Source organism: Psammomys obesus, unplaced genomic scaffold, assembly GCF_907164565.1.
Source record: "Psammomys obesus unplaced genomic scaffold, mPsaObe1.curated_primary_1811, whole genome shotgun sequence".
Taxonomy (NCBI): Eukaryota; Metazoa; Chordata; class Mammalia; order Rodentia; family Muridae; genus Psammomys; species Psammomys obesus.
In genome coordinates this window covers 18,546,265-18,570,827 of record NW_026592118.1, presented here as the reverse complement: position 1 = coordinate 18,570,827, position 24,563 = coordinate 18,546,265, and the positions used below count along the sequence as shown (strand labels likewise).

At 40.4% G+C, this 24,563-nt stretch overlaps 1 protein-coding gene across 1 annotated transcript in view; it reads right to left on the bottom strand.

The window, feature by feature from the left end:
- The window catches only part of Gnai1 (G protein subunit alpha i1), a 78,366-nt gene that overhangs the window by 14,671 nt on the left and 39,132 nt on the right, over nt 1-24,563 (bottom strand). Inside the window, exons 2-5 of the mRNA XM_055612874.1 lie at nt 15,776-15,818; nt 15,546-15,687; nt 3,725-3,882; nt 2,192-2,320 (exon numbers count right to left, since the gene is read on the bottom strand). Of these exons, the coding sequence (XP_055468849.1) occupies nt 2,192-2,320; nt 3,725-3,882; nt 15,546-15,687; nt 15,776-15,818 (472 nt within the window). The remainder of the gene's footprint in view (nt 1-2,191; nt 2,321-3,724; nt 3,883-15,545; nt 15,688-15,775; nt 15,819-24,563) is intronic.

Sequence of the window (24,563 nt, the reverse complement as noted above, 5' to 3'; positions counted from 1 at the left end):
GTTTACGAAAACAACAGAAGGAACCCCCCCGCCAACTCCACTGAAGCATGAAGAATATGATACAAACCCACACACTCTTTCTCTGGGGTTATTAATTAGCTGATAGTTATATGGTCTACAGAGCATGGTGTTTAATACAGTCTGAGTAATCTACTTCCAGATTCGTGTGATAGAGGGCTTTAAAACAGGGCCCTTTCTTTTGGACCCAAACCTGACACTTAGGGAATGTGCTATTGCAAATGAAATGAAATTTTGTTCAGTTCCTGCACAGCGCTTCAAACCAGAGAAACATAATATGAAGGAAAGAAGAGTAATAATCATGATTAATATATATATCTATATTTAAACATCAGGAAACAGCACAGTGATCTTGGATTCCTATGAAAACGTGGGCATTTTGTTTCAGTAAAACATTCTGGGGTCAACTTCTTGTCCTTCAGGTGACAACTTTATATGAAATGCCTAACCTCCTTTTCCTTGATTCTACCATCATTACTTAAGTGAGAGTAAGGTGGACAAAAGATGAGCCCACAGCATGTGTGCCACAGTACTGACTGGTAAGCTGTTGGCTCAGCCAGTGGAACAATGAGAACAGAGAAATGGGGAATAAAAAATAAACATTAATAGTCCAGCAGCAGCAGCAGCAGCAGCAGCAGCAGCAGCAGCAGCAACAGCAGCAGCAGCAGCAGCAGCAGGTGATCCATAAGGGAAACCTGGATGAAAGCACCTGTCAAGGAGGCTTTAGGGCTGGGTGATGTGGCCAATCAAAACTTGGATTTGGCTGTGATTCAATCCTTGTCTCTCTCTCTCTCTCTCTCTCTCTCTTTGAAAAGCATTATTTATTAGAAGGAGAGAAATGCGGTTCTGTGAATGACAATTTATTGCCTTTCCCTGAAACTGGCTCAGTCAAGTGAGGACTTGGAGGGAACATCCTCCAAACCTTCTAATCCTAAAGGCTCCATTCTGCACTGCTTTTCACACCCAGCAGGCTCACATCTGACACACCTGAAGCAAACATCACCAGACTGCAAATATCACTTTGCTTGATGAAATTTTTCATGAAAATATTCAAAGGCACCTTTCTTTAAACACATTTTTGTAAGTGAGCATATATTCTAAAAACAAAGGTCGCTGTTTTACCTAAAGACAGAAGGTGACTGTTTCATCAGATACAGGACTATATATGTTCTGTTTAGCTAAACCACCCAGATTCTTATCATGCATGGTTCAATCATTGTAAAAGTAACAGGTAAAGGGCATTTGTCGGGTTTTTGTTTGTTTGTTTGTTTTGTTTTTTAATTTTTTGGTTGGTTGGTAGGTTGTGTGGGTTTTGGTTTTGGTTTCTCTGTATAGTCCTGGTTGTCCTGGAACTCATGTAGACCAGGCAGGCCTCTAACTCAGAGATCCTCTGACACCTGAGTGCTGGGATTAAAGGTGGGCATCACCATGGCCCTGCTTGGTTATTTTGTCTTAAATTAAAATTAACATATCCCTCTGAAAATGTTGCTGCTTGTTTCCATAAAATTATTTTGTCTAATCTTCTGAAAAAGATTTTCCCAACAATAAAAACACTTTAAACTTTGATGAATTTTGCCTTTTGCTTCCAAAGCAACCCATCTTTTTTGTTATTTGTATCAAGTGTGTTTATTTACCTACTTTTTAAATTTTTTACAATTTATTCATTTTATATCCTGATTGCAGGCCCCTCCCTCAACTCCTCCCAGTCCCACCCTTCCCCTATCCTCTTCCCCCAGTCCACTGAAAGTCCACAGTTTATCAAGTCTCATCAGGACTGCCTGGATCCTCTTCCTCTGTGGCCTGGCAAGACTGCATCACTAGGGGTGAGTGATTAAACAGCAGGCAACTGAGTTCATGATGGAGACAGCCCCTGCTTCCCTTACTTGGGGACCCACATGGAGACTAAGTTGATTTTTGGCTATATCTGAGTAGGGGTTCTAGGTCCTCTCCCTGCATGGTTCTTGGTTGGTGCATCAGTCTACGCAGGAACCTTTGGGCCCCTACTTTTTGGCTTTGTTGGTCTCCTGGTGCAGTACCTGTCTCCTCTGGGTTCTTCTATTCACTGCTTCTTTCACAAGACTCCCTGAACTCTGCCCAAAGTTTGGCTGTGAGTCCATGCATCTGCTTTCATCAACCACGCTTTTTATAAAGCATGCATTTGGAAGTTACTCACTTAAAATGAAGATCCTTGAAAGTAAAATGGGTTTCCACAATTCCTGTCGTTTTCACCCTGGTTCTGAGAACATCTTGCTGAGTTGGGATGTAATTTGGTTGTGCTATTCTGTCCAAGTCATTCAAATAACTGAAAACAAACAAGAAAACACAATGTTGATAGGAACTAGGGCCAAGAAAGTTTATGTAAAACAAAACTACAACATATTTTAATTATGTAATATTCTGAAAGTTTCAAGGGTCCTTATAAGCACACAAAACAACCACTTTAAAGTTACATTTCATATGATTACTTGAAAATCTTTTTGTGCCTTCTTAAATGTGTTAAGCTTTGCTTTTCAGGCATAGCAATTCAAAGGAGAAGTGCTTAATATGTCTAAACTAATAAATACTACCATGAGCTTGTTTTTTTAAAAATTCTTCCTCACACTTTTTGTACCGTGCTTGGTTCTGCACTCCCCTCACCTCCTCTCTCCCCTACCCCACCCTGGGTTGAAGATTTCAGGGGTCTTAATTGTGATTGCAGCAGCAAGAAAGCTCAGCAAAGGCTGAATCAATGTTGTTTCCTGCTAGCCTTCTGTTTCACACTGGGAAGTCCAAGCTTTTCTGTTCTCTAATTCAATAGCTCTGCAAGCACTGATCAGGGAGGCCCCAGAGTCCCCCCAGAACAATACAGGCTCTTGTCAGTGGCCTTAATGGTCCATCACAATGAGAGAATAAGACCCTGATGTTAAAGGTACCACATACTTCAGCTTAAGATACAGAAAAAGCAAGCCATGACAGTTTCCTCCCTGATGGCTAGGATTCAAGTTCCAGAAGGTGCTATGCATGCTGCTGGGAGAGAAAAGACATCACTGTTCCTATAAACCCTATGAATCAAAAACCTAAGTTGCCAGGCAATATGTTCCCACCATTCAGTAGGGGCACCACTATTATAGGCGTAGCCAACTGCCATCTGATTTGACTTGAGATCTGTTCCACAGTTGGAAATACTGTTAAAAATCTTTGTCTAAGGAATCTGTAAAGCCCCCATGTAGTTAGTAAATTGATGTAATATCAAGCTCCTTTCTTAATATGTACGTTTATACTCACAGACAATAGCTACTCTCAGCCTTAATCAGACAAGTCTCTTCACAGTAAATGGTGGTGAATGCTGAGCCTCCTGGATGTCTAAGATGGTGGTTGAGGGCTCAAACCTAAACAAGTCATTTATACCACCCTTTCTAAGGTACAGGAACTTAGCATAAGAAGGTACAGGAAGTATGTAAAAGCCAGATAAGTGCCCTGACAAATGAAGTGTGAATTTTTGGAAGTTTCAGTGACTTTCTTGGAGACAATCCTACTCTGTAACACTTCCAACATACCAAAATTGCTGTCACAAACATACAAAGGCAGAGAAAGCACTCAAACATAGCCACTCAGAAAACCCGAGCTGTATAAGAATGTGCCAGGCCATTCTCCAGCACAGGTAACACGAGATAGACCAGCACGTGATCATTCATGATCGTTGGGTTCTGAAGCTCTGGCAACTTACTATGCAGCAGAATCGTTCAGCTGGTACTCCCGGGATCTGTTGAAGCAGGCTTGCACGCCACTGTCTTTCCATAATCTCTTTATGACACCAGCAAGCTCTGCAGTCATAAAACCTTCTTCTGCAGCCCCAGCAAGCACAAAGAGTTGGCGAGCATCATCCTGCGCATTTCACAAGAAGAGATGGTAAGGATAAAACGTGCAGATGGAGAGATAAGCAAGCAGGAAGAAAAAAACGTAATTGTGAATTTCCTCCTTTTTTTTTTTTATAGAAGTGCCGCAACTTTTCTTTATCTAAAACACCACTTCAAAAACTGGCTCATGCGATATCTATCTGTCGATCACAAGCCTAGGCTTTGTGGTACAGATGACAGCTATCAAAGCACCTGGAGCTGAGAGAATTACTAAAGTCACAACATCTGAAGAGGCTTAACTATCCACAGATACAATGTTGTATACTGATGATCATTTCAAAAACAAAAACAAAAACAGAGAAATGATACAAAAATTCATTCCTTCTCCAAATGCTTCTAATTTAAGCAGTACATTACCATTAAAGACTATCTAAAATACAATCCTATTAAGTGTTTGCTATTTGATACAGTATATAGATGCAAAATATTGTCAGAGAAGAGAGTTCAGTGTGGAGAAAGCAACAGTAGCTTCACAGGGTAGACCTTAATACATAAGCACATTGATACAGTGAGGAAGTGTTTGCTAACCCAGACATAGGGAAGAAAATAAGTACACCCACAGTGTTTGTAAGGGACACCACACACAATCTAAACAAAAGAAGACTGTGTATAAAGTCGGCCCGGTTCTATTAAGTGATGAAGCTGCTAACAGTTACTGAACCACAAGTAATCAACTGCGCTCAGTGTTGTCAAAGAGAAAGAACAGGAGCCCAGAGTGAATGCATGTTGTATTACACAGCCACACTTTTATAAAGAGGAAACGGGAGGCCAGGGGAAACCAGCTTCTACTGCATGTGCACTTTATCATATGGAGTCTTCACCATCTGGACTAAGGCCAGACACATGCTCAAGTTCTCAGATCTTTCTCGCCACCCCTAGTAGCTTAGTGGAGACCCTAGGTAGAAATATTCTAAAAACCAAACCAAACCAAAGGATCAGAAGTTTCTGCTTCACTCAGCTTATTTTTAGCTTGAGATGTATGGTTTTGTAATGTGTGGGAATATGCCATTAATTATTATCCCCAAGGGGCAGCCTTCCAAACCACAGCTGGCTTTCCAATCTTCAGGTATTTGAAAAGTTTGAGTGTACAGAGGTATAGAGGTATTCATCATGTTTTTTACTCTCATCATCATTCTATGTACAATGTTGTATAGAAATCTATTATCCTGTGATCAGGTTATTATTAACAGTAATCTAGAAATGATTTGAAGTACACTGGTAGGATTTCTGAAGATTACACGTAAATACACCTTTTGACTTTTTAAAAACGTGTTTTTACTACACAGCCCAGGCTAGCCTTGAACCTGTGATCCTCCTGCCTCACTGCCAAGTGCTGAGCTTACAGGAAGGCACCATCATACCTGGAAGCCATCATGGTGTTTGCTGAGCCTTCCTGGTCTAAATGACCACCACCACTAGGGGAAGCAAGTACTGTAGTCGAATCTTACAGAGTGTATGGAAGTATGACAAAGTGTGTGGCTGACAAGTGTCTCATGATAGGCTTGCAGAGTAGATCAGCTGACGATATGAATTCAATCTGCCGCTAATTCATGAAACATTTTCTTTTCAGCTGGAACTCATCATGGAAAGTAATTAAGTCTCTCAGCATGGGAACACATTATTCAAGCATACGTTTCCGTCTTTAGTAAACCACAAGAGAAATGCATGCAAGCCGGCAACACATGTGTGTCCTTAGCAAAGCAGCCCACCACACGGTTAGTACCATTAACCTGGTTCCAATAAACAATAAGGTCATCTATCAGATAATAACCTGTACACACACACACACACACACACACACACACACACACACACAACCTGCTGTTTTTATTTACTGAGGAAAACTCTGTTTAGAAAAATACTTAAGTAGTTTTTAGAAATGTATCCTATTACATAAACTTTAGTAAAAGTTTTGGCAGAAGAAATTAAGACCCTCGAGTCTGGGTCATCGGATTGGAGACTTTCCTTTCATATTTTCTAGAAAGACCCCCTCCCCCGAAGAAAACAAAGAAGGAACATTGGATGCTGTATTTATAAACTGAACTTCCTAAGGCATTCACAATCCTCTTCTTTTTTTAGGTTGTGCATGTAAGTGCGACCAAGTGATTCTTTTCTTTCTGTGTCTGCCTTATTTGACTTAGCACAATATCCCCCAGGTCAGAATAAGATGTGGGTAAAACTTTCAGAGGTACAAAGCTAAACATGGCCTACCACCTGGGGCCAAGGAACTGGGTAGGGAAATAGGAAGCAGAGTTCAAAGGACAGGAAGCCAAAGAGTTCAAGGAGCTGGTGTCCAACACCAGAACTAATCATACAGTTGCATTTTATTGGAATTGTGTCAACTAAGTTCATTTTAGCCATTCTTGTCACTCAAAAATATAAGATGTGAGATGATGGACATGTTATCTTGCATAATTGTAGTAGCTACATTGTAATCCTGCAGATCCCATATAACATCAAATTGCAGCCCTCAAAACTATACAGTAAAATTGACCTTTAAAGCAAAAGTCTCTTCTTTACCTAATGTAAGCTAACCGGAATGAACCGAAAACCTGGCACAGGTTTACAGCTAGAATCATGGTACTCGGGATGCTGACACGAGAGCACCTCAAGTTCTAGGCCAGCCTGGGCTACAGAGTGAAGGTAAGTCAGTCTAAATTATAGTAAAACCCTGTCACAGGAAAAGCAAACAAACATTTACCTCCTTATTACTGGCTGGACATTTAGCCATTATTGGCAGGTGAGCACTGAGGTAATGAGTTTGAGCAGAAGGCACGATAGAAAGCTTCCTACCCAGCCTTTTGTTTCCCACAACCCAAGGCAACCTCAAGTACCACAGCCAATCAGACAGCCAGTCACCACATAAAACAGTAAATCAACAATCAGTAAGTCCTTATTGCCTAAAACTTAGAACTGTAGGACAGCGACAGTGTTTTCATCCCACTTTGGAACAGAGACTTTGCAAAATGTATATAAAAACAAAACTCTTTAAACGCATCTAGAGACATCAACAGGAGCACAAGCAGTCAAGGAAGAGAGACAGGGACAGGGCTCACACAAGGAGTGTGGATAGTGAAGCGATTTACAGGATCCATGTTATGGTGTCATGAGCAAAGAATGGCTGCATGCTTGTCTCAGACTTAGCCTGAGTTCAATTTCCAGCCTGCCTACTACCTCCAAGACCAGACCACTGTCTGCATACAAGACTGCATGTAAGTAGTCTATGGTGTACTGATATACATATGAAAGTACCCACACACGTAAAAAAAAAGAGTTAAAAATAATCCTAATTTTCTTTTAAAACACAAAATGGGTACATGGCAGGAATTCAGAGTCGCAAGGACATACACATGGATGTAGGCCAGTTAAAATGTGATCTGAGAGTGTAAAACCCAGTGTGTAATTGAGATTTGGAGCTCAGAAAGGAGCCACTTCCATAATGTGTTAGCGAGGCAGCACAGGCTCTCCCAGGGATAGCCTAGGCACTGGACAGTGATGTGCATTCTTTCTGAAACGAACTCATACTTTATGGGTTTCAGAAGCCTTTATCCAGAATGGGAAAGATGCTGAAGGACCAGGATGGCTAAGTTTTGACATGTTAAGGGTAGCAAGTCAAGAGAAGAGTACACTTCCTGTTGGGCACAGAGCAGAAACAGTGCATTTTCAGGGCCAAACATATCAGGATTTAATTCAAAAGCACAAACACTTTTTAATAGTCAAAGCAATCTAAAATACGAGAACCCCAGGGGAGGCTTTTAAAGCAATGGCTAGATGACTAATCAGGACACAGAAGACAAAATTTCTAGATGAAAGTGATCTTTGAATAGAAAGCATCAAAAGGCTCTTCTAAAATACAAGGTAAACAATATGAAAAAACTAGATTAAAAATAGAGACAGCTTTGAACTGAAGCTGTAAGGATAATTTTCCATTGCCAGGACTGACAAATGGATGAACATCCTCTGTCCCAATGCTTGCCTCATTTATAATATTTGCCAATGACATTGGAAATCACATATAATCATAAACCTACCACATTCCTATAGATATGATATAGATAGATAGATAGATAGATAGATAGATAGATAGATAGATAGACAGACAGATGATAGAGAGAGAGATAGAGAGATGGGTAGATATTAAGAACTTTAACTGTAAAAATAAAATAACTTTAGTGGGCTTGCCACTCTGTGGCTTGATGACAACCTTTGATGTTAAAGGGTTGCTTTAAGAAGCATGAACCTGCAAAACATTTTCTCTATAATCAAAAGTAAAAATTATTCAAGGCAAGAAAATAGCGAGTCATTTTTTTCTTTCCCCGTATTAGTATTATTTATTTAAAAGAGGGAGGGTAAAGCCTTAAAAAACAAAGTCCAAGTTAATTTTAACTCCATTTGAGATTCCAAATCCTTTAACTAAATTTCAGCAAATTTAGCAGGAATCTTAAGCTTCATAGTGCTAAGAAAGGAGGAGCAGTCCTGTTAGGCCACAGAGGAGGGCTTTGCAGCCAGTCCTGAAGATACCTGATAAAACAGGATCGGATGAATGGGGAGGAGGTCCCTCCCTATCAGTGGACTTGGAAAGGGGCACCGGTGGAGATGAGAGAAGGAGGGTGGGATTGGGAGGGAATGAGGGATGGGGACACGGCTGGGATACAGAGTTAATAAAATGTAACTGATAAGAAAAAAATAAAATTAAATTAAAAAAGAAAGTAAATAACTGATAAGCACATTACCAAAAATATAACTTTATGCATGTTTATGATAATAAATATATATTCAAATTAGAAGAATTATAAATACTGACATTTACGCTTTCATGTGGACAATCAAAAGTCAAAAGAGACATAGAAAGAAATACATGAAAATTAAAAGTGAACTGCGGCAAAAGAATAGCCCATGCTGCAGGCACACATTCCATTTTGTATTTTAGTGTCACTTAGCTATTTCCATAGCTATTTCTCAGGATGGAAATGATATAAAACTGTGGGCCCCTTTGGAGAGGGGCATAGGAGGAGATAAGGGAATGAGTGAGGGACTGGGAGGTGAAGAGGGAGTGGATTACAGCTGGGATACGAAGTAAATAAACTGTAATTAAAATAAAAAATGAAAATTTAATAAAAAAAAAAAACGGTGGGCTTCTCACCCCTCTCCCTTCTAATGTAAAGTGGAATACTACTGCAAATGTTTCAGATGCTCAGCTAGCGGGCACAGCAAATGAAATTCCCTGGGGACCTTTTGAAAAAATGAGATTTGGAAAGAGCAGAAATTACCAGCTATTAAAAACCTACAATATGTAGAACAGTCTGGATTTAATACGAGCCAAGAAGATAAAAATACCAACATAAACTTTTATGATCGAGGTGGTTAGATAAATCAGTATGAAAGGACGTGGTTATTCTAAAAATATGGGTGGATAATAAGTCATAAACAGGGAAGTATAGCTTATTAAGTTCATCTGGCAGAATATTTCACAGGCACTAAAGAACAAATGAAGATTCAAGTACTGAAATTCATTGCCTTGCAGAACTTTTAAAGAATCATAAATATTTGGTAGCTCTTTGGTTGACTGAAGATGCTCTAACTTTAAACATAATAAAAACAGTAACATAGGAAATTTTAATAACGGAATTTACCCAACAATAAGAAGAAGGATAAAAATAAACAAAATATAAGGGAAACTGCTATTGGGGGACAAAAATCTAATGCATATGCCCTTACAAAGCAGAAAACAGAAAATCAAAACAAAAAGACCCCAGTGGGTATACAAACATGGAGCACAAGCCAGACAGAGAAAATATAAACATCAGTAAGGGCAGGGAAAGCCATATGTAAGAAAGAATTCCAATGAAATCAAGCTACGAATCACTAACCACAGATCAGGAAACTTCCTTAACTCTGTCTGCCTAGAGTAAGAAGAAAATAAATACTTAGCTGGCTGTCAAGGTGAACTGTTAAATATCCTGCAAGGGCAATCTTGCAAATCAGGCAGATAGACGCCTATCAACCAACAAGCTGATGAAAACAACCACAGTATTCAAAGGGAGAAGTGGTCACCTCCTGGGGGCAAAGCGGGGCTTGTCAGGATGGTGCCTGAGCAGACCTGAGGCTCTGGGGTTTCTCATAGTATAAGGTATCTCAAGCTGCTTCCGAACAGTGAAAGGTCAGGCTTGATTTTGGACTCGTTGCCAAATGACTTGAAATCCAATGCTACTAGAAAAATAATGCTCCATGACATATAAATTATAGCTTCATGTTTTTCAAGCTATCTTGGTAAACATACTCTCTGCCAATTGTTATGAACCGATAAAAACAAGCTTTCTGGCTGGCCTCATTCTGTGCATGTTGCTGGCCAGCCCACTGTCCTAACTAACGTGACCAGAGCCTATCTTGGGCTAACAGTCCTACATAATACTTCTTACCACACAATAACCTAATTATCAATACTTTACTATTCACAGATGGACCACCCTCACTCTGAGAAAGTTTTAAAGGGTCAGTAGCCATAAAATTGATTTTACATTTTCAATAAAACTCCCTATGCTCCGTCTAAAGTTAGGCTGTGAGTCTCAGCTTCTGCTTGGATCCCTATTGGGTAGAGGCTTTTAGGGGACATCTGTAGTGGGCTCCTGTCTTGTTCTCTCTCTTCTACTACTTCCGGTGTCTATCCTCTTTTCCCTTCTTAATGAGAATTAAGAATCTTCCCTAAGGTCCGTGTTGTTTAGCTTCTTTAGGTCTGTAGATTTTAGTATGTTTATCCTATATTATATAACTAACATCCACTTATAAGTGAGCATATGCCATGTGTGTCTTTCTGCATCTCGGATACTTCACTCAGGATGACCTTTTCTAGTTCCATCCATTTGCCTGCAAATTACATGATCTCCTTGTTTTTAATAGCTGAGTAGTAGTCCATTGTGTAAATGTACCACCATTTCTATATTCATTCTTCAATTAGGGACATTTAGGTTGTTTCCAGATTCTGAAGGATCCTGAGGGACCAGGAGCCACAAAAGGAGACCAACAAAGCCAGAAAAAAGCTAGGCCCAGAGGGGACTGCAGAGACTGATGCATCAACCAAAGACCATGCATAGAGAGGAAGAGACCCCCTGCCCAGATGTATCCCATGGACAGCTCAGCCTCCATGTGAGCTCCCTAGTAAGGGGAGAAGAGGTAATTTTTGACATGAGCTCGGTTGCCTGATCCTTTGTCACTTCTCCCTGGTGGGGGAGGAAGAGGATCCAGGCAGTCCTGATGGGACCTGATAGGCTAGGTTAGACAGTAGGGGAGGAGGACTTCCCTTAGCAGTGGACTAGGGGAGAAGGATAGGGGAGAAAGAGGGAGGTAGGATGGGACTGGGAGGAGATGAGGGAGGGGTCTACAACTGAGGTACAAAGTGAATAAATTATAAAATAATAGTAATAGTAATAATAATAATAATAATAATAATAATAATAAAGTTGATATACAATGCCAACCTCGAATTTTTTTTTAATTAAAATAATATGGGCTGTGGCCATACCTTTCCCAGCATACCTGACCTTGACTAAAATTCCAGTGTACATGCTGTGCAGAAATCTGCTAACTGCAGAAACTACCACTCATTAGTCACAATTTCTGAGAACACTGGTCCTTTTCCCTCGCTTCTCAACAAGCAAACTGTGTATTCAGATGTAATCCCAACGTAGATGGAGGAAATCTCACGGGGCTCCGGCCCTGGATGAAGAGCCACTAGCAATAAGCAACTGCTGAGAGGGGGAGATATCATCTTGACATTTGGTAAAAGAACAAGACAGGTAAATCAAAATCCACTGGGTGTCAATTCATCTGCGGTCTGTGAAGCAATACAAACTAACATCCTGCGATCCCATCAACAGTAACAGTGTAATGACTGATAACAAAATCAACAGCTTATTGAGCATCTATTGTGACCAGGGCATGTTACAAACAATCAGTATTGATTTCACCTTTCTTAAAACACGAAGGAGATATTCTTATTTTTTTTCTATTTCATATAATTAAACATAATTAGAAACACTAAGTCACTTAATTGGTGAATGTTCTGGGAAGGAAACAAGAGCATATCAGTGGAGGGGGAAAAGTCTATAAGCATACCCAATTAAATGTCAAAGGTAGTATTTTCAAGTCATTGGGGAATGGAATGGCTAATTAATATATGGGAATAAGGCAAGAGAAAAATTATATGACATATTTAGATCTTACTTAATAGCAAACATCTACAAACACGTGGACAGAAAGATATATTAGAGAAAAACCATAGTATTATACAAAATAATACTTAAAAATCATACTTTTCAGAGAAGATGTGTCAGTCAGTAAGGGCCTGTGCATAAGCATGGGGATTTAGTTCAGGGCATGGACGAAGCCAGGCAGGGCTATGTGCCTTTCTCATCCCAGTTCTGGGATTAGAAAGACTGACACAGGAGGATTCCTGAACTCCCTGGCTAGCCAACCAGGCTGAACTACTGAGGTCTCGGTTCAATGGGAGTCTTTATCCCCCCAAAAATAAGGTAGAGAGCAACTGAAGAAGAAAGAGGACACTGATCTCTGCACATGCACAGATGCAAACACACACATACCAAGTTCAAAATCATTGTGGCTAGACAATTCATGTGATGCCATTCTGGGATACATGAGGCTTTGGCTCAACAGTAACAACAGTAATTATATTAATTGGGGATATTGTCTTCATATCAAGACCAAGACAAAAATGTCAGAATTAATTGCATTAAAAAAGGTTCAGTAAGAAGAAAATATTTATAACACACAAAGGCTTATTATCTCTAACATTCAAAGAAAACCATTGCACAAACTAATTAACGAAAATGAGAATACCCGGAAGATTCATAATGGAAATACAGACTAGTCTCACCTTCAATAACTGTGAAAGGAAAAAAAAATAAGAGACGAAACTGATAATTTTCCTCCTTTATACGATGTTCAAAATTAGAATGCTGGTAATATCTAAGTCAGTGTGACCCTCAGAAAACAGACAGTGATGCAGGCTGGCTACCAAAGAATATTCATTCTGCTTTCACTTGTAAAGCAAACCTGTGGTCCTTAGCAGAATTAAATATCTACTTTTCCTTCACCTTACAATGCAGGGACTGCTCCTTGTGAAAAAGGAATTTTCAACGTGCCTTTGAATACACTATTCCTTGGTTGCAGAGTGGGTTTTCTTCGTTTTTTTATCTAGAAACCTCTTACCTAGGTTACAATGCTCATCACAAATGTGCCTTCCTCATGAGCTTCCAAGCTCTACCTAATTCATCTTTATAACCCCAAGAGGAATTGCAAGGGGCTTGTAGTGGTTTTCGTTCTATGCAGAAGCAAGGCATCCTGAAATACAGGACTGACAAATGGGAATAGAATGTGGGAGAACACAGCCTCTGTGTGAAGCAGGAACTGGGGAAGGCTGGGGGTATCAGAGGTAATGGACTGAAAGCAGGAAGTGGCCGTCACTAGGTACATCTACTGGCGCATACCGATTCCAGAGCCTCGGATGAGAGATTAATTAACTAAACCAGTGCACTTATAGTCAGAGTACTTCCTCCTAAGGCTAAGCAGAAGGATCGTACAGAAAAGGTTTAAAAAGAATTCCTCCCAAGAAAGGTATGAAAACAAATGGCCTCTCATAGAACTGCCTGCCCTGAGCATGGTTCTAAAGCGTTTCTTCCTGCAGCCAGCGTAGGTTCTGATTCCCGAGGCTATGATTGTGGGATGCTGTGCAGTTTGCTGTGGTTTTCTGAGATGAGGTTTCACTCTGTAAGCCCAGGTTGACCTGGACTTACTACATTGCTTAGTGAGTTCCTGACCTCAAACTCATGACAATCCGCCTACTTCATTTCTCCCAAGTGCTAGGATTACAGGCATGAGCCACTACAACTATCTTATATAAATGAATCTGCTAAATTTTCGATTGCTGTAATAAGAATTGGTATAAAGTACCATTTCTGTTTACTTTCTCTTCCTAATCTCAGTGCGGATTCCATTTGAGCCGTTCTCTTAAACAGAGATTAGAAAAAGGTTAGCGCTGCTGATATGTTTCCAAGAACATTTCAAAATAATTTTTAATAATTCATAACATTCCTCTAAATTTTCTTCCTGAAATAAGATTTGATTATACCTAGAGTACTTTGTCTCATCTACTATTCATTCACTCTCTAATTTATTCATTTATCATTTATTCATCTAACAAGTACCCCAAAAGTGTTAAATGAATTTAAAATGATTTGACCACAGTCCCCAAACTGTACCTTTTTCTCTAGATTTCTTTGTCTTACATATATACTACTTTGAACACTTCCAGCCACACACCTTTCTTTCCCTCCAGTTTACACTAAGCTCCTCTAACAACTGATTTATTTTCTCTTTGATACTTGACTTTTACATTTGTTTTTGATTTCACAAGTGAAAGGAGACCATACTTTCTCATATTTCATAAGATCGTTGAGGTTCCATTCATGGTACAAAATGGCAGGATTTCCTTTCAGGGACATATGGACAAGATAACAGGTAACAACCACTCAATAAACAGATTGAGCATCAAATGGAGAGAAAGGCTTCCTTGCCAGGCATGGGCTTGTCTGCTGAAGTCCCATCTAGCTCTGAATCATGTTTTTATAGCTGGTATTTTCCTGTCCCAAAGATAAGCAAACTCATACCATTTTCATTACTCAGGGTTTGGTTGTTCTTTTAGTCTAGGCCCAAGAACAAATAATTAGATCATTTCAGTGCTGAAATGTTTTTGTTTTGTTTCCTTGCTGTGTAGCCTTGACTGGCTGACCTAGGATTCACTGGGTAGTCTAGGTTGGACTCTTCCTGCCTAAGCCTGCCAAGTGCTAGACCGAAATATCTAAACTTGTGAGCCATCATAAACCTTTTGTCTTTTTAAGCTAATTGTCTCTGGGCATTTTGTAATGGTAACAGCAGGTGAGCACATGGGCACAGAGGTATCTACGTGTTATGGTTTGGGTATAAAATGGCTGCAAACATTCATGTGCTAAATGATTGGTCCCTATTGAGATGAGGGGATGGAGGGGGTGGAGGGGGAAATATAACATCATCAATGAATTGAGCCGCTGACAAACTCAGAGGTGAATGGATGATTGGAACAGGTCTGGTTGGAGGAATCAGGTCACTGGGTGCTTGTCTTTGAGGAGAGTATCTTATCCCTGCCCATCCCTGCCTCTCTCTACCTCCTGACTACCATGCGGTGGTCCACAGTTCCCTCACATACTCCACACCACGGTGTTTTAGCCATGGAGACCGCCAACCATGGACTGAAACCTCTGATGCCCTGTGCCAAAGTCAAGGTGCCCCTTTTGCGTGGCTTTACCCAGGTGTTTTGAGGGGTTTCCAAAAAGTTACTAAGACGCTAACATCCGCCTTATGTTGGAAACATTTCAGTGATTTCTGAACAGTCTGGGCAAGCGAGGGAAAGCAGCAGCAAGGTACACGTCTGTGTATTTCTTATTTCACTTATTTTGATTTCTTGCGTAATGCATCCCTGGCAGGTGTCTGGTCTCAGCTATATAGCTACAACACTTCACTCCCTGCCCCCAATTCCCGAGTTACTCCTCAGAGTCTCCCCCAACAAACTGAATGACTTACCGCCCGAGCAGAGTCTCCGAAGTCTATTTTCAACCTTCCCATGGCCCTAATGATGGCAATGATGGACTGGATGGTGTTGCTGTAGACCACGGCCTTATACTGCTTACACTCCTCTTCTGAGTAACCAGCCTCGTGGATAATTCTAAAGAGAGGAAAGGAAAATAGGAACACATCCTTACAGAAGCCACTCAGAGCCATAAAATCATATCGAATACCTTCCATCTACTCACTTCATCTGTTTCACAATGGTACTTTTTCCAGATTCACCAGCACCTAGAAAATAAAAGAAGGATTTTCTAACTCAGTATCAGCAATTAAAAGTGAGTCTTGTATTATATTAAAACAAGATACAAAGCAACATCTATGTAGGATGAACAAATACAAAGACCTAAGGTATAGTGCACATGCCACAGTCAAGCTCCTTCCTTCACTTTGCCCTCCCTCCCTTCCTTCCTTCCTTCCTTCCTTCCTTCCTTCCTTCCTTCCTTCCTTCCTTCCCCACTTCCTCCTTCCCATTGTCTCTTGCGGTGCTGGGGATCAAACTCTTGGCCTCACAAAGTCAAGACAAGTAAATGTGGTGTCACTGAGCTGTACCCAGACCGGTGTTCAGGATCTTGCTAAGTGTAGATTTTAGCCATTCTTACCACAGGAGGGAAAATGGGTAATTACATCAAATGCTGAATGTTGAGTTTTTCATGATAGCAACCACTTTACTATCTATCGATCTCTTAACTGTATGTTTTGCATCTTAAAACATAATAAAACTTAAAATGAACTTTGTTTCCAAGCATAAGAATTCTCATATTTAAGTCAAGTTTCTATTACTTCATAATACTTCATTTGAATGTCAATAACCTCAACTGAAAATGTGTTGAGGTTATTATATATATTACTGTTATATATATCTGTTACTATATATTCTCTTAAGCATTTAAAAAATATAGTCTTTGGATGGGCATGGTAGCTCACAGCTATAACTCAGCATTTTTGAGGCTGGGTTGACACAGTTTAAAGAGACCGGGGGCTACCCAGTGAGTTTCCAGGTAGCTAGTGAGACTCTAACAAAACTGAAACCATGAACATAAAAATAAACCAACCTCCTATTGCAAATTGAAGTATCATGAACTATTTTTTTCTGATTTTGTTCCGCACTGGCAGATATTTTAACTGTTGGGTAAATATCTTAACATTAACTTTTCTTTTCTTTGAAGGACAGTGGTATCACAAAGCCACTTGAGGGATTGGAGCAAAATGGTTAAAAGCACTTGCTAAGCTTACAGAGGATCCAGGCTTTGTTCCCAGCACCCACATTGGACAGCTCACAAACACCTGTAATTCCAGTTCCAGGGGATTCAACACCCTCTTCTGACCTCTGTAGGCACCAGGCATGTATGTGTCCCATATTCATACATGCAAGCAAAAGTCTCATAAAATAAAAAACAAATATTTTTTAAAAAGGTGACTCCAGGGAGCTGTAGAGATGGCTCAGCAATTAAGAGTAGACCCATGTTTGATTCTCACCACACAATGGCAGATCACAACCATCCTAACTCCTGTGTCAGGAGACCTGCTGTTCTCTCTGACATCGACATCTGCAGTTCCTCAGCATATATATATAGTGTATACATACATAGAAGCAAAACATTCATACACGCAAAATGAATAAATCTACACTGAGGTGGAAGAGGAGAGGGGAAGGAGGAAGAGGATAAAAGAGAGGGGAATAGAAGAGGAGGGAGGAGATGGAGAACAGGGATGAAGGAGGAGGAGGGGAAGGAAAAGAGGAAAGGAACATTCATGCCCATGGTAGCCACAGCCTCTATGGTGTGTAGAAATGGCTTAGCAGTTAAAAGCACTGTTGTTCTAGCCGAAGACCCTGTTTCCTAGCACTCACGTGGTGGCTTATAACCACCAATAACTCCGGTTTCAGCGAATCTCTGTGAATATCAGGCAAACACATGGTACATATACATACATGCAGGCAAAACACTTATACACATAAAACAAAATTTTAAAGTCCAGAAAAATTTTAATTTTTAAAAATTTAAATTAAAAAAAAAATTAAAGGTACTACGTGACGGAAATTTTAATAGTAAATGTTAATAGCGAGGCTCTATAATGCGTTCCCATCACCGCCGCGAAATACTAGCACATAGCCAATGTGACTTTGCTGATGCCGGGGCTGCAGCAGTGTGTGGGACAGTGCCTTTCCATCTTCTTTTCACAGAAATCACCAACCCAGAAACGATTCTCCAAACTCATCCCTGCCTGCTACCTACAAAAGGTTTTCTCATGAGGTAAACCCTACCTTTATACAACCACATAAATATTACTATGGAAATGGGGTCCCGTTTAATTCTCATTCTACTCTTGTTATGTCACATTAGACCAATCAAACTCTTCCTGGTTTCTGGGTGTTGAGAACCTCTGAGCACAGAACACAGGAATGTCTGACAGCACATCCTTTGTGCCCTCATATTCCTGTTTGAGAAACAGCCTGGCTCATGTATTTCATGAGCCTTGTTCTTGTGTTTCCCAGGGTGCAATGCTCAGTATTACTTAAAAACACAGAGTCACAAGACGGCCCAGAGCAGATGCCATCACATCCTTCAAACACTATGTCTCTTGCCACTCCCCCCAAAATGTTGTTCTGCTTCCTCTTGCCATCTAAGATCTTCTATCAACCACCAAACTTATCTGCTCTGCCAGCCCCTCTCAGTGTTCCACAGTTGATGCTTGCTGCCTGCCCTGTGTCTGGTTCTACTGGATTTCTCAGCAGCTGTCATCACATACAGTCAGCCAACCAGAATAGAGAAAAACATCAAAGATGCTAAACCTCAACATTGTCTTTCTTTCCTCCTGAAGCCACCGACAGTCAGAGGACACAGAAATAAACACACACACACACACACACACACACGACATTTGAAAACAAGTTGGTTAAATGGCCTATTTGGGAACAGCTCAGGAGAAAACTGACTAGTGTTTAGTAGGTGTTTGATATTCAAACAGTTTCACAAGATACCCTCACATTAAATAAAAAAAGCAGGCATTGAATAAACAATAGGGGCATTCTTTCTTTACAGACAGCCTTTGAATCTTTCATGGCATCTGCCCATACAAAACAATACCAAGATAAACAACCCATCATTTATTATCAACAACAGCGGCTTGGCTCTGCAAAAGGCAAAATCGCAGGCATTTTTTGCCCACACACTTCTCTAACCCAGGGGTGGGCCTACTAAGAACATAAGGTAGGCAGTCCCAGGGAAGGCAGTCTGTTACAAGTCTCTTCATTTCTAAAACAGTCTAAGTGCAGAGGGCAGTTGCCATGCTGTGGTAGAATATGCCGGAATTTAGGATCTGGACACAGCGGTGGCTTCTCAGTCACAGAGAGCTTTGATGAGTAGCTTCCCTGGCCTGTGCTGTTGGTGAAACAAACAGCTCATGAAGAGAAAGCTTCAAGTGATAGAAACCAGTGAAGTTTGAGATCCCAATGAAGAAAAAAGTCAGGAGGACTGAATGTGACTATTCTCAGTTGACTGTGAATACATAGATTAAAACTTTCAAACCTTACAATGGAGTGAAAAATTGTTTGACGTTAAGATTATCTTTAAATTATAATTCAAATTTTAATCTCTTAAAATAATGGTGACATGGGGTGCCTGGCTTCTTTTACAAGGAGCATTCAGTCTATGGCTCCTTGTTTCAAAGGTCTTGACATCTGTATAGGTTTGGGTTAGAGAGTAGAGGTGGCCATCTTCTTAATTGGTATGTCCTCTTTTCACCAGTGATGAAGTCTCTGCACCACAAATATCAAAGGTAGAAACCCTGAAAAAAAAATTTTTCAAAACTCAATACTTTATGTAATTAGGCTTTTTGGTTTTGGTTTTGGTTTGTTTTAAGACAGGGTTTCTCTCTGTAGCCTTGGCTGTTCTGAAACTCACTCTGTAGACTAGACTGACTTGAACTCAAAGATCTGTCTGCCTCTGCCTCCAGAATGCTGGGATTAAAGGCCTGCACCCCCACTGCCCAACTTTTTAGTTTTCAATTCCCACTTCCACGCAGAGTTCCAGCATGAAAATTATAGATCCCTCCTGTTTCAACATCCCAAACACTGATACTCTGATTCTATGTAGCTCTAAGGAAATAGTTTAGAGGTTGATCTCTGTAAACTTCAATCAGAAACTCATGTCTGAGAGGCCAGAAGAAAGCAACATAAAAAAACAAATCAAACAACAAAAACCTGTAAAGAGATAGACGGAAAAGGCTATGTTTCCCAGAAGTACTCCACCAGGCAGCTTGTACTTTTCACTTAAACATAGAGTGAGATAAGAAAAAAAAAAAACAAACAAACAAACAAAAAAAAAAAAAACAGCAATTGCCCAGACTCTCCCAAGAGCAGATTCAAGGAGAACATGAAATGCCCACAGAGAATGCAGCAGTCAGAAGCTTCAAGTGTGGAAGCATTTTGGCTTCAAGGGTCAGAAGCTCAAGGTGACTCGGTGTGGTCTTGGCGAAGTGAGACGTGAGAGAGGAGGGGCAGTGACTCCCAGCGGGCTGAGGATATGGGCAGACATGGGGGTGTGGGTCACAATGGGCCGGGGAAGCTAAATGTGGGTGCAGTGAGGGAACCCTCCCCAGGGCCTCCTTAGAGGAGGAAATGACTGGTGGAACACTGCGCTTCTGAGAGCCAATGCTGAGCACAGCGGGTGTGGGAAGTGGAGCTTAACAGAAAAAGATTGCAGAAACAGATGCCTGAAGAGCAACCATGACCAACAAAGGAGCCCCAGGACACAGAGGGAAGGCCTTGCTTGCAGTAGGGTCTCACCAGCATGGCAGCCCATCAGTGGGGCCCCTGAAAGTGCATTGGGGTGAAGAAGGGACAGTGAGTAAGAAACTGTAAAAATAGGAAGTCCCAGGTCAAAGCTCTACTTGATCCCAGTTCCTTGAACAAAATTATGGGCTTTATCACTAGAAAAATGACTACCCTGTACGTGTTTGGCCTTGACCTTGTTAAAGGGCAAAACGGGAATGTTAAAATTTTAATCCTGGCAAAATCTAAAACCAAAACAGAAAGCACTCCTGTCTTCAGAAAACAAGTTGTTTTGTGGTGTTTGCTTATTTCTTTTTCTTTTTTTTTTTGGGGGGGGGGGTTGAGACAGAGTTATAGCACAGGCTGGCCTCCAACTCACTTGTAGCTAAGGATAACCTTAAAGTTCTGATCCTCCCGGTCTCTACCTCCAGAGCGCTGGGATTACAGGTGTGCACCACCAGACCTAACTTGATATGGTTCTGGGATGAAAGCCAGGTACCATTCCCACAGCGGAACTGGACGCTCCCTGCTGAGGGACACCTCCACTCAATACCTTAACAGCAAGTCGCCTGTCCAGTTGTCTGTTTAGGGCCATCTTTGCAGCACCTACATCTCCGCTGCAGGTTGTAGGCCTCCCACCCTAAGATGCTGATCAGGGTTAATACGGTGACCCATCAGGTCACAGTGAATACCAGGCTCTACTGCTGAATTCCTGCTTAGACAGACAGCATTTATCAATTTCTAGAGAGTTAGCGTGAGTAAAAGTAAACCAAATTTTAAGTTAAAACGGAATGCAACCAGACAGCCCCGCGGACGCTGTTTCAGAGCGCTGATATCATGAGGTGCAGAGGTAAAGACCTTTTATCTTTTAAGATAAAAGTAAACAAAGGGGGTGCAATGGCAGAGATAAAAGAAGAACCCAGGGTTGCTCCTCCTCTTCAAAAGCGAGGAGACAAGATTCTCCTCCCTCCTCTCCCAGAGAGAATTTATTTTAGAAAACCTATAATTAAGACTTTTCTCTTTGAAACTCTCTCTGCCCCTCCCCCTCCCCAGTGTGTGTATGAAATTCACATTAGAAGAGGACAGATATTGTTTCCTTTCTAGACACAGGCTGGTAAGCTAACGCTGAGGGCCACTGCTCCTCCCAGTTAGGAGGAAACTACATGTAAGTAGAGAGCTGGCCAGTCCTCCTTGAGGACTCAGCCCCTGCTCTCCTCAAACATGCCTTCTCAGCTAGGCTATACTAGCTAGGTGAGTTCACTCTTTGTCTTCACAGTCTCTCAGCAGACTCTCCACAGTATGCATACTGCCTGTTGCTGTAATGGTTATTGAACTATGAAAATACGTTCTCTACTATGTAATAAGGGTTTCTGGGCTGGGTGATTTTATTATTCATTGTAATTCCTCAACAGTAGCAATAATCTATAATGTTTTCTGTTTTCCTCTAGGAGCTCCAGTATTTAATTTAATGTATTTAAATTATATTTATAATGTGCCTGATAGTCTAGAATGGAAGAATAATTTGATAGTGACTGTAAACACAAAAACTTAAAGCCTCAAAGAAATCCACTTTCTTCAATTAATACATAATTACGCACCAAGGCATTCATGTGTAAGAAGACTAACACATTATCACAACCATGAAGAATGACTATAAAGGAAGTAAAATGAACACCCCCATGACTTGTGTGCATGCATGCTACAGTGTCAGTCACACACTCAAGATAACCCACGAATCCCACTGTAGACAGGTAAGCAGATCAACCAAACATGATGAAGATGTGCGTGCCTCTGTGTGTTTGTGTTTATGTGCTTATTATGTATTTGAAATCTGTTGGCAGCAGATCTTAAATGACCTCATCACAAGAAAATAATGGTAAATATACAGTAATGAATATGCTAATTAGATTAATTTAAACACTCACATACACAAAGATAAACTAAACATGACCTTAGACACTGTAAGCATACATCTTCACATCTGTCTAAGAAATACATGTATTTTGAATGCAATAAAAGAAGAAAAAAAAAAAAGACCCCAACTGATACCTTGATCTTGGAACTAAATCCTGCAAAAGTGTAAACGAATAGTCTGTGATTCTGAAACAGTGAATAGTTTGCTAGGGAACCACAGAAAGACAGGATGGAATTAAGGAGAACTGTGCAGCAACTTGCTGCTCATTCCTGGCATCTCTGTCAAACACACTACAAAATTCTGCAGTGTAACAGGCAGGCCAGACAACATCACGTGTCTCATGACCCTCAGAATGAGGGTGGAGAAAAATGGAGGACTAGATGCCACAGGCATATTCCTGTAAATGTCTACTATGTTTTTAAATCCAGTGTTTCTTTTTGTACAGCAATAAAAATAGCTTATCCAACTCCATTCTGAGTCACTTTCACGACTCCACGAGAATCAGACTAATCAGAGGACTCTATCTGGTGTTTATAAGGGTTATTTTTTTTTTAAGCAAGCATCAAATATTTGGTTCAGTGGTCAATCACGTAACCACTGACCACAAAATATGGAATCATCTATTTTGAGCTGTACCACCAGTGTATGATAGCAGGAGTGAAATTCCTTATGTCTGTACATATATAAGAATTCACTGGCCCGAGGGAGAGAAGAGGCATACCACAAAATACAAGAAAACATAGTAAAGGTATGGCTTGTGGGAGGAGGCTGATTCTGGGGGAGAAAAATGAAGAATAGTGTGGTGGCAGCTTGTGTCTGGCTGCCCACTGAAAGAGGCTCTTCTCCCTTCTATCAAGACACTAGCTGAGTAGTGTCAAAGGGTAGCCTTGGGGCAGAATGCTTGTTTACCTTGCAAGCTCAAGTTTCTGAATTTGGTCTCACCGATGCAAAATATAAAGTAGGGAACACATCTGTGAGCTGACAACTGTGTCCTTCATGTGCTCCCCTGCTGCCAAAAGGAAACCATATCACATTTGTCATCAAAGCTTAAGCCACACACATAAAAATCAAATGTGGCCAGAGGTTTATAATTTGCCCTATATGAGGAGGTCATATAGACTTTTTCTACAGTGTGGATTAAAGCAATGCCCAAGAGACGAGGGAGCAGTGAGATGGCAGGAACCTGGGTCTCTGAATGGCTGTAAGAAAGAACACCTCTGGGCAACATAGCATTTTCTCTAGTTAAGTTTCTTTGATGTAAGAATTTGACTTTCAGGCAGACATTTTGTTTTAAAATTGGCCAAAACCTATGTGTGTTAAAAGAATAAGTAAAATAACTACTTTACAGGGAAATATTCGTAATGAATAATGATCAAAACATGTTTTAGTAAGTGATAAACTATCAGTTGATAATAAAAACATTAATGAAGTGAAGCAGCTATCAGAGAGTCCTGGGGTGGAGTGGGAAGTCTGGGGGAGAGAGAGACGGATGAATGGTTAAAAGCACTTGCTACATTTTCAGAGTACCCAGTTCAGTTTCAAGCACTCAAAGAATGCCTCACATCTCTTCGCAATTCCAGTTCCAGGGGATCAAATGTCCTCTTCTGGCCACGGCACCAGGTACATCATGTGGTACATACGCACACACAGGCAAACATTCATACACATAAAATCATATCACCTACTCCCAGAAATATTAAAGGACTCCAAATAACATATTTATTCAATATGCATTGTGTCCCAGGCACTACTTTACATGTTAAGAATATAGCATTACTTTCAAAGGATAAACAGCAAAATGACAAGGATGCATTGAGGAAAACCCATATATATAAAAATTCAATACTATTTATAAATATATGTATCATGCAATAAGAAACTTGTAAGAGATTAAGAAATGTATAAGGGAATATAGTGTATTGGTATTTATATCCAAGTAATGTGATTTTATTCATCAAAGTCTGCAGTTTCACACTTTTTACATTATACATAAAACTGAATCAAAATTATGTAATTTATATAGAAAAATGCAGCCACATTTTCCCATGATTAAAATTGAATAAACCATCCTCTTTAAACACATTTGCATCTACTCACCTTCCCAGCTCATCATCCATGCACACAAATCTCACACTCTAACTGTAGACAATGACTGTTAGCCTCAACTTTTCATGATCATCCTTGCCTCCATTATTTTCTTGCCCTCTTCCCTAAACTGAGCCTTTTACCAAGCTAGGTCCAAAGAAAGTAAAAAAAAAAAAAAAAAAAAAAAAAAAAAAAAAAAAAA